Source organism: Triticum aestivum, chromosome 2A (genome assembly GCF_018294505.1).
Source record: "Triticum aestivum cultivar Chinese Spring chromosome 2A, IWGSC CS RefSeq v2.1, whole genome shotgun sequence".
Lineage (NCBI taxonomy): Eukaryota > Viridiplantae > Streptophyta > Magnoliopsida > Poales > Poaceae > Triticum > Triticum aestivum.
The window spans coordinates 778452631-778463648 of NC_057797.1; the positions used below are offsets into that span (position 1 = coordinate 778452631).

The 11018-nt window shown below is 54.0% G+C and overlaps 1 protein-coding gene across 1 annotated transcript; it reads right to left on the reverse strand.

Annotated features, from left to right (window-relative positions):
- Nucleotides 1–4788: 4788 nt before the first annotated feature.
- Nucleotides 4789–6541, reverse strand: LOC123186699 (cationic peroxidase SPC4). Its single transcript, XM_044598415.1, has 2 exons — nucleotides 6221–6541; nucleotides 4789–5893 (listed from the first exon to the last, which is right to left on the reverse strand). Exons 1-2 carry the CDS (start codon nucleotides 6473–6475, stop codon nucleotides 5111–5113), a joined length of 1038 nt encoding a protein of 345 aa, XP_044454350.1. The 5' UTR covers nucleotides 6476–6541; the 3' UTR covers nucleotides 4789–5110.
- Between the last annotated feature and the right edge of the window lie 4477 nt (nucleotides 6542–11018).

Here is an 11018-nt window from a genome sequence, read left to right on the forward strand (position 1 = left end):
GTCTCCTTTTACGATACAGATCGCCTTTTCTGTTTTTGACGAGAGATAGCCTAAACGACGAGGTATTCGAGATGGGCCCCTGAGAAGGAACCTGGCGCTGCCGGGAGCATCATCTGGCCCAGCCCATTAGGATATTCGCTCGGTTGCGCTCGCCGGCTCGTGCCGTTCGCTGCTCACTGCCCAGAAAAGAAAAACTAATAACGGCTGGTTCTGAAAAAAACAACATACACGTTTTTGAAAAAAAAAGGAAATATAGCTTAAAAAAGTCGTCGACACACAGCGGTTTGCTGGGAAATTGGAACAGTTCTCAAATTTTAAAAAAATTGCAAAGTTAAAAAATCATGAACTTGAGAAAACATCCACGCATGAATTTGACAAAAAAGTTCATGAGTCTGAAAAGATTCAGAAATTTTGAAAAATTCATGAAGTTGCAAAAAGGTTCACGAATTTGATAAAAGTTCGCGAACTTGGCAAACATTCATGAATTTGTAAAAAGATAAGCATTCATAGAAAAAGTCATAAAAAAGGAAAATATAAAAATAAAAATGAAACAGAAAACCAAAAACGAAATCAGCTGGAAGCTTCTGAAAGCATCACAAACCCAGCAGGAAACTTATAGAAGCATCACAACAAAGCCGGTCGAGGAACGTAAACCAGCAGATCATGAGGTAGGGCCCTTAGGCTAGGCGTCCGGGTGCGATGGTAACAACACAAAAGTTTACCAGGTTTGCGCTATCTGAGAAGATAATACCATACGTCCTGCTTGTGTTTATTGTGTTGGGTGTGTACAAGTACATGTATCTAGCAAGAGACTGCGAGTATAAGAATTCATGTTCTACGAGCAGGCCCTACTAAAGAGAGTCCATGTATTTAAAAATCAAAATTTGAACATGAACAAAAATGGACATTGTTAAAAACAAAGAAAAGGAGGAGAAAATATATGAAAATAGAAAATAAGGTGCTTTAACAATGCTCAGAGTTGAACGTCTTGTCTTGACATCTCATAGACATGATTGCACGGGCAGGAGAAGGCAGCAGCACACCATACAACCACGTGTCATCTTCTTTTCTGGAACCTCCAAACGGCGTGTGGTTTCTTACCAAGTGTTCTTCCCTTCGCAAGGAAGGTTCCCATGCGTCCAATCAACATAGATTAAAAAAGGATTTTTTAAAATATGCTCCAAATCTCCTTATTCTGGAGGTCCTGGTGAAATGGGACAAAAAGAACGGGGTTGAAAGATCAAACTGTGGTAGTTTCTTGTCCCCTCTCCCCTCCCCCTCCCGAGGCGCTCCCGCGGGCGCCCTTGGGAGGGAACCCTAGCGCCGCCGCCTCCGTCCCTCCGCCCCTTCCTCCCTCCCTCGCCGCCGCCGGTGGCGTCGCCGGCCAAAGGCCGCGTGGCGCAGGCGGCGGCGGGGCGGCTCTCTCCCTCGCGCGGGTGGCGGACGTCGCGGGGCGGTCTCCCCTGCTCGGTGGCATCGGGCGCAGGCTTGCCTCTGCTCCGGCTTCCTTCCTCCGCTTCGCTCTCTCGTGACCTGCCGGCGTCGCCTCCTCTCCTCCTCCCCCCTCCTCGTGGGGCTCTGGAGGCCCTGGGGTGTGCTGGCGGCGGATCTGGAGCCCCCTGCCGAGATCCGGCGGGTGCTGGCGGTTCGCCGCTGTAGGGGCGACCGGCGGCCCCTTCTAAGGTGGTGGTGGTGCAGCCGGGGTTCTTCCTCTCCGGCGGGATGGCTGGGCACCGGCTGGACCTGGCCAGGGCATGGAGACGCGGGGGGTGTGTGCGTGCGGCCGGTCTCTTGCTGGATCCGGCCGGATCTGGCGTTGGGGGCCTGCTTGCGGCGCGTGGTATCGGTGGTGCGTGCCCGGCGGCTCCGGCGCTTGGAGCTCGCCGGGCGACGCGGGTAGGGTAGCGGCCGGGCGTGGCCGCTGCTTCGGGCGTGGCCGCTGCTTCGGCCGTGGGCCGCGGCGTGGGGAGGTCGTGGTACTCTCCCGGTGTCGTTGCGGCTTCACGGTGGTTGATGGATCTGTCCGCGGCGGCGGCCGGCTTCTCCGGCGTCGGCTCATCTGTGTTCGGGCCGTCTCGGCCTTCGCCCCATCTCCTTGTCGTCTGGGCTTTACTCCCATGAAAGGGCTGATCCTCTTCTAGCTGCGGTCTACCGCTCATCTCGCGCCCGGTGCTGCAGGACCGAGCTCGTCTCACGCACGATGCAGCAGGACTGAGCTCGTCTCGCGCACGGTGCAGCAGGACTAACCTCGTCCCCTTTTCGGTGCTGCAGGACCAAGCTCGCCTCGCGCACGGGGCAGCAGGACGGGCGGATGGATGCCAGTTCTGGCCGACCTATCGGGTCTCGACGTTGGGGGTCGCCCAGGGGTGTGAAAGGTGGGACCTTTCTGCTCGTCTCTTTAGTTGGGGTTGCGGCGGGTCTCGGGTGAGGTGGTGTCAAGGTCTTGGATGCCGGGGTGGTGGCCCTGGTGGTGGTGGCGCGGTGCTCTTGGGCAAAGCCCGTGCCTTGGTGATGCCTGGTCATCATGGCCGTGTGGGCGGCGTGGTTGCCGGGGTGTGGCGTTCGGTGGCGGTGAGTGTTGGCCGAGGTGAAAACCTGCTCTATCTTCGGACGGACCGGCGACGGCGGAGATCGTTCCCTTCTTGAAGGCGTCGTCGCGGCTCTCATTGCCCATCATGCGGCTCCAGGGGAAATTCTGATCCTTGGATCGAGCGGTGGCGGCGCTCCGGTGTCGTACCCTTCCTGAAGGCACCGCCTTGAATCACATGGTCCGTCATATGTAGCTTCATCTCTTCGTAGTGGTAGTGCTAGGGGTGGTGTTGCTGCCTCAGCGCCTATGTATCCTGTCTTGGGTGTGTGCGTGTGTTGCGGTGGTGTGTGTTTGTACTGGGTGCTTGTTGTGATCGGTGCTTTATATATAAAGCGGGACGAAAACCTTTTTCGGTAATGGGACAAAAACACTAAATAGAAACATGATGCAAAATAGCTTGTGTGTGTTCCTCACGTCCGAAGATGAGATGGTGCTATTGTTAGCCAAGTAGCTTGTGCTGATCGGGGTGTTTGGAGAGGGAGCACATGGATAATAATGGAACTAGTTTGCGAGGAGAAAAAGGACGGGTGAAAAAGACCAACAATGTTATCCGCCTCTGGCTTTAGCTAGCCAGTTTACAACTGAAACATGACCCTTAAAGTTTAAAGCATGTGCAAACCATATTTGCTTTGAAAATTGTTGCGATACTATACTTATTAATAGATTATTAGTTAGTTATCCTCGCAGAAAAAGTTTAATTATTACAAAATGTACAGAGCATGGCATTTCTGGATTAGGCTATATCGAGTAAATTGCAGAAAACCACCACATTACAGCATAGGTTTACAGAAAACACTCTTCTACGAATTTATGCCAGAAAGCACTAATTTTGAGCTTAATCTTTTGCAGAAAACACTGACCCGTCGCTTTGAGCATTTTAACCTTGATTATGACATGTGAGGCCTGTTTTTTATGACCTGGCGTAACGGTTCGGGCTAGACGTTGTTAAATTCTTATTTTTGCCAAAAGCCCCTTCCTGAACACACAAAACAACCAACCTACCCCTGTCACTCGTGCATGCTCACGCGCCCCGCCGCCAGCAACCACTGGCCCCGTCCCAGGCAGGCCTACTCACGTCGCCGCCCCTCCTCTCGTCCCTGAACTCTCTCTCTCTCTCTCTCTCACCGCTACAGGTTGTGCCGCCGGAGCACACAACACGTGTCGCCCCCCAAATCCTGCCCCCTCGCCGGTCTTCTGCTACCCGCCGCTGGATCGAGCTCCGCCGGCCGCCAGAAACCGTCAGATCTGGTGGGCGTCATCGACCTCAGGCCGCCCCTGCATCCGCCTCGTCAGCCCGAGGGGCGCCTCGTCGCCCACCTGCACCGAGTTCCGCAACAGCCATGCCACACAAGAAGCGCACGCAGCAGCTAAGGTCTTGCCGCCGGCGGCCAAGAACACCAGCTCCCGCGGGCCTCCGCCGGTCAAGACCACCAGCCACCACGGGCCGCCACCTCCGGCCAGGACCAGCAGCCGCCGCTAGCACCTCGACCCGTCGCCCTGTCTCCTCCAACTCCGCTCAGCAGCAGGGCCTTGCCGGACTGCATCGTAGCCAGCCTCCCAACGGCGGTTGCCAGTGCCGGAGATGGGCGAGGCGACGGCCTGGACTCCGCCTCCCAGTGCCGGAGGCGGGCAACAACCTCGAGCCCGAGCTCGGGCCTGGACGCCGCCTCCCAGTGCCGGAGGCGGGCGACAACCTCGAGCCCAAGCTCGGGCCTAGACGCCGCCTCCCAGTGCCGGAGCCGGAGGCGGCGACGGCGTGCTGAGAGTGGGGTGAGGCAGCCGGCAACAAGGGCCTGATTGCCTTTTCCTACTCTAATTAAAGGGTGTCTATGCAAAACTACCAGGGACTACTTGGTAATTGCATATCACATTTTGTCTAACGCCTTCTGGGACCAACAGTTACACCCCATCAGTTTTTGTGGGACCTACCTGTCATAATCGAGATTAAAATGTCCAAAGAGACTGATTAGTGTTTTTTGCAAAAGATTAGGCCGAGAATCAGTGCTTTTCGATAGAAATTCGTAGAAGAGTGTTTTCTGCAAACCTAAGCGCAAATATGGTGGTTTTCTCTAATTCACTCGGTCTATATCACAACATTCTTTGCAGTGCTCTAAAACATCATATGTTTGGGTCTCTCATTGGCTTTGATTAACTTACTATTTAAGAAAAAGAACATATTAACTTACTCATCCATCAGCTACAAAACAAAATCTTACTTCTCCATTAATTTTCATGACAGAAACAGATGTACAATCTAATTAAAGGATGGAAAACAATTGTAAGATAAAACTTGAGAGCAACTCCCAACAAACAGGGAGCTGGAATAGTTGCTGGACTGAGACGATACAGCAAGGCCCCGCCGGCCGAGTGGCTCTAGACTAGGTGGGCGTACATACGGTAAACTTCAATCAAGCAAAAGATAAGTTAGGTGTATTGCTCTTATTACATGCACATATAATATGGCATGGCCAGGGCGTGCGGTCGGCGTGGTGATGGCGGGTGATCCATTGGATAGATCTCTCAAGCCGAGGCCGCGAAACCCTCGGCGGTGAGGTTGACTGTCTCCCTCATAGAGTTGCGCTTGAAGCAGTTTTCGCGGTACTCACTTGGTCCGCCCACGGGCAAACGCGCCATCTTTGCCATGGCTTCGCCGAACTTCCAAAAGAAAAAGTTCTTGTCGGTAGCCCACTTGTGGACCAAATCTTTGATGAAGGGGTCGTTGAGGAGCTCCATGTCGGTGCTGAGCACCCCCTTGCCGTCCACGATGTTCTTGTAGTACTTGTGGTCGAAATCGTCGGGGGTGTCGACGTCGAGCACCTGCTTCTTGTCCCATGAGCCGGGGCAGTTCATTTTGATAGCTTCGACGAACCAGGCGGCGTCCCCAGTGCGGCTGGCGAGGTTGGGGCAGCTTGTCTTGCCGATGGTGTGCGCGCCGGAGAGCGCGGCGAGGTCGGTCCTGTCGAAGCCGCGGCTCTGGAAGACCTCGATGAGTTTCCAGATTTTGGCGTCGGGGGCGGGGAGGAACTGGTTGACCTGGTCAATCCTGGCGGGGTCGATGCTGTCCTTCCGGCCGAGCTGCACGCCGTAATCTGGCCCCCCGGACAGCTTGATGGCTTGCCGGGTGGCCAGCATGGTGATGTCGGCGCAGGATACTTCCGTGCATTTCGCGTCGCGCACGGCGTCGCGGATACGCTGGATGAGATCGAGCGCGCCCTGGTGCAGCCCTTGGTTTTGGGGACGCTCCCGCGCACGCTCGCTGGAGTAGAGGTGACTTGGCTCCAGCAGGAGCGACGCGTCACAGCCCTACACGATGGATCCACAAGATACACTTTATAAATAATACTAGTAGGAGTAGTAGGTAATAAATACTAGCACCAAAATCAATCAATATAATAGTACTACTACAATGTAGTAATTAATCTCTTTTTTTTTGCGGGTGACTATAATGTCGTAATCAATATACTATTACTAGTATAGTGTTAAAAAAACGACATTATGGGACGGAGGATTAGACACCAAGTCTCTCTTTCAAGGTCACTGTACGTACGTACCTAGCTAGTGTACTAGTAATAGTGTAATATGTACATGTCTGTAGTACTTGTTGGTTGGTAGGAGCACGGACAAACGTACGTTAGGGAAGCAGTCATGGAAGAAGATGCGGAGGAGGCCGGCGACCACGCCGATGTCCCATCTGCGCGCCTCCGCCACCTTGTCGAGCACAATTTTCTCCAGGTTGGGGCAGAATGTGGCGTGGACGCCGTAAGAGTGGTCGCCGACGTTGTCGGTGGGCATGGAGATGAACCCCGCCGCCGCAGCAGCAGCAGGGCACACCAGTGCGGCCAGGAGGCCCATCATGGCCAACACCATTGCACCGCTCGACGCCATCGGTCCAAGCTCAGTGAGCCTCTTCTAGTGAGTGAGGGAGTGAGTGAGTGAGAGTGTGGGTTCCTCACGTCCAAGATGCTGCCATTTTATAGCAGATGGAGGCACTCGCTCCCTCACCCACTAGAAGAGGCTCGATCAACGCCTAGTCGGACATCCTCTAACCATCCAATATACATTAAGGGTTGATGACAATTGTTTGCACTTACAACCTGCAGCTATCGCAGTTCTATGCACTACCCGCAAAGACCAGATGCACCGTCTCTGTTCCACCCCTGTCACTACAACTGGTTCCTTTATCTGTATGTAGTCTATAATGAAATATCTAAAAAGACTTATATTTAGGATCAGAGTGCGAGCGATAACAGATTTTGGCCGTATATATACACATTCCACCCTCCGTGGAATTTTTCTATTCAGCGCGTGTATACGAGCGCTTGTGTCTGTACTGATGTTCAAAAAAAATATTAAAAAAAATCAGATCTACTGCAAACTAACCTGTGGTTGGATGGTTAGAGGGACTGTGGTATTCCCAGCCCACCAGGGTTCAAATCCTGGTGCTCGCATTTATTCCTGTGATATACCGGCTCAGTCTTGCGAACGCAAGAGATGATACTATGCATGGCACAAATATACAAGGCGTGGGCATGATGCTCGGAGCAGAGAGACATGGGATGCTCAGTCCCTAAACTCGCCCGCCCTAGGAAGCAAGCCCAAAACAAACCAACACGACGACCAACATTGGATAATCGGACATCGGGTTTCCCCCGCTGCTCGAAGAGAGACACAGATGACGCCCATGGCAGCCCTTCCGAGAAGGGTGTGGCACCCGCGGGTGCCGCCGCTGCCGGCATCGAAAGGCCGAGCGAGGATTTCGCCCTGGGCAAGAGCCTGAGCAATCCCAAGCCGTCGGAGCAAGATTTGGGGAAGATGAAGACAAGTCGTCGGTCGGAAACCGCCACCACATGAAAGAAGAAAATGAAACGCTTCCGATATATCATGGACTTTTAAATAGTATGCGTTTGGTGTATAATATAACTTTCAAATAGTATGCTTTTTGGCATATATAACTTGTTGTGCTTCTGGTAATGAAATATCTAAAAAGACTTATATTTAGGATCGGAGGGAGTAGTATTTTTTTCCGAAAAAGGGTTTCCCCCCGCTTTGTATATAAAGCAACCAACCGGATCATACAGGGATAGGTGCTGGGGCGGAATCAGCACAGTCACGCCCAAAAGAAACAACAGAGAAAGAGCAAAAGAAACAAATGCCGACAACCGCGGATCAACAAAAACGAAGAAGCCTCGCGATCGCTAGGCCCACCGGTCTTATCCACTAGGCTCCAAGACTCCGAAGCGCCGGCACCAATCAACACCTCCAAGAAGGATCGCGACGATGACGACGCTGCTGCCAAGGGTTTCCCCCGGTACACGACGAGGCGATAGGAAGAGTAGCCCCCGACGCCCTCCCGGAAGGTCAGGCGGCACCCACAGGCGCCACCGCGCCGGGGTCGGCCACGCCGACAGCGGTTTCCCCCGATCCCAACCCGCACCTCGGGCGCTCCGGATCCCGCCACCAAACCAACCACCACCCTACGCCAACGCAGTCATGAGGCCTCCACGCCGTCTCACCACGGCACCGCGAAGTGAGAACAGCACGACGAAGAATCAGAGCCGGGACTAGGGCATCAGCACCATCGGCACGCGGGAGGGCCCCACCTCCACCGTCAGCGACAGTAGCCGTCCGGACGCAATAGCAGGAGCACACCAGGCCCGTAGGCCCACAGGCCCGGCCGAGCCCTCGTGGGCCCGTAAAGCTCCCGCCTTCGCGCTGCTGCCGGCACGCCATCGACGCCGACGCCCCAAGTCCGAGCCGCTCCTCCTCCTCACCGCGCCGCAGACAACGAGACCATGCCGGGGGGCCGGCCCCCAGGGGCCCAGATGGGGCCCGACGTGCCCGGATCTGGGCCGGGGGCGCGTCGACGGCCACCCGGCACCACCACGCCGCCCCGCCGCCAAGGAGCGGCGCCGTCACCACGCCGGCCGCCGGCCGCCACCGCAGGGCCGCCGGACCGCAGCCAAGCCGGGCTGCACCGCCGCCGCCTCCCTGCCCCGGGAAGGGAGCACGGGCGCGCGGGGACTGGAAGGCCCGCCGCCGCCGGCACCACCCGGGCCAGCGCCGGGGGCGCCCGCCGACGGCGGCGGGGGGAGATGGGGAGGGCGGGGTCCCGCGGGCGAGGGGCGCGAGCTCCGCCTCGGCCACCTCCCGGGGAGGCGGCGCGAGGCGGCCAAGAAGGAGGGGGGGTAGGGCGGAAGGGGGCGGAGGCGGGGGGCGGGGCCGACGGCCGGCGGCGGCGGGAGGGGCGGCGGCGGCGGGAGGGGAGCGGGGGAACCCTAGCGCGAGGCTGTGGTCGTCAAATGGCTAGATCGAAATCCATCGAGGGAGTAGTATTGATGTTTATTGCGGTCAGCCTCACAGGAGAGTTCTTGTTTTCTTTTCCTTTTTTTTTGGCGAAAAGGAAGGGTTTTCGTTGAATGATCTCTGATCTGAAAGAAAAAAAATCTTGTATTGAATGTTCTCAGCTCCGGGTTTTGTGTGTGAATGATCTCTGATGCGGATTGAAGACGTGGGCATATTTTTCATGTTCACAATATATGTGGTTTTATTTATTGATGATTAGAAGTAGTAAAGGATTTTTTATGTTTTCTATTTTAGGTGAATAATGCGTACATAACCATGGCTTGCTAATTTCTTAATTATGTTTCTTTCCAGATGGTCACCCAAAATTTGCTTCACATTATTCTCTAAAAATATTACCCTCATTAATTCATGTTGAGAGAGACCAAGAGTCCTGACTTGGGTATGTTGGATGATGATGCTCAGCATGATTGTGTCAATAAAAAAAGGGATTGTGTCAACAAAAATGCTTACATAACCATGGTTTGCTAATTCTGTTTCTTTCCAGATTGTCACTGAAAATTTGCTTCACATTATTTTCTACAAGTGTTTACCTCATTAATTCATGTGGAGAGTCTTGACTTGGATATATTGGATGATGATGCTCAGCATAGTCGTGTCAATAAAAAGGGAACATGTTTGCATGTATGTATGCAGTTGAGAAATCTTCTAAATCTTAGTTGTTTCCTTGCAAACTGGTAGGGGCTTGAAGACATGAACTGTGATGAGTTGAGTGTTCTTTCTGGAAAATTGCTGCACGGATCTCGATAAAATGTGTGGTGGTGCATAGCTAGTGGACGTCCAGTAAGGTGTTTTGGATTTGAATTTGGAGAGCGGGGATATCGATACTGGATCTAGCAACTGGGAAGCCGTATTATACAGCACGCACACCAATAGATACTCAAACTGCACCGTAGTAGTTACTTACGATCAAGTAGGAAGCGTTGCAGGCGGCAAGTGCAGATTAAGTAAGATACGCACACTGCACCGAGCACTGACGGCAGTTAACTAAGCGTCGTTGCAGGTAGCAAGAGTGAACCTGCTAACTTAAGTAAGTAACCAATTTTTTTTTTTAAAAAGGAGGATGATCCCCGGCCTCTGCATCTGGGAGATGCATACAACCATTTTATTGATTATTCTCGAGGACCTTATAAAGTATTACAAACAATATACCTGAATCCACAATCTTGGCAACATATGCCGCTACTCCTATCCATATGATGAAGGGATGCTAGCTGGGCCACTACCTAAATCACTCATCTAAGCCTAACATCAAAAGCCGGAAGCCCCAGCCGAGCCACATACCGGGTCTGGGGCACAATCTGGTCAGACGCACTCGTGTGTCGTCGCCGCCATCTTTCACAGGTCCATCTTCAGATCATATTGAGGCTTCTATCTTGTCTGGTCACTCTGTCATCGACATCACCATGATGCCAGACAGCTACCTCCTCCTGCACGAGTCCATCTCCGCGTCTCGGACGCCGAGCCTCCAGAGCGCCATGCCGCCGATCTCCGCCGTCATCAATGTGTGAGATGAAGTACCGCTCCACCATCCCCCTAGCCATCACTTGCTCCAAAACGATACCCACAGGAGGGAAAGCGATAAAACGCCATCATCGTCCGATCCGGAAGACCCAGATCTAGGGTTTCCCCCAGAGCATCCCAAGCCTGATGACGCAGACTGCAACGACGATGCCTCGACAAGGGAACGACATCTAAGACGCCGTCATCGTCCGCCATCACCGTAGTCGACGCGATTTTCATCGGCAGTTGCTCCACCAGACGTGCACCACCGACGTCGCTAGTCCCTCCAAAACAATGACGTAAAGAGGGACTACGACGCAAAATCGCCATCATCACTCGATTCCAAGAAGATCTAGGTTTTCCCCCGGAGATGCCCGCGCTGTCAAGGATCAGACAAGGGTAGAATCCCGGCGGATCTGCCCAGCTACCGACGAGTCGCACCCGCCACCGTGCCGACGGCAGACCAGCGATCAAGGCCCAGGCGTGGGCATAGATCCGGCCGCGCCGCTGCGATCCGATCCGGTCACGCCGTCCCTGGCGACCGACACGCATCAGATCGCGAGGC

Excerpts from the sequence above, each read along its gene's own strand:
- LOC123186699 (XM_044598415.1), bottom strand. The coding sequence starts at position 6,475 with ATGGCGTCGAGCGGTGCAATGGTGTTGGCCATGATGGGCCTCCTGGCC. Across the intron at positions 5,894-6,220 it reads TCCATGACTGCTTCCCTAAC|GGCTGTGACGCGTCGCTCCT; the intron begins GTACGTTTGTCC and ends TCCATCGTGTAG.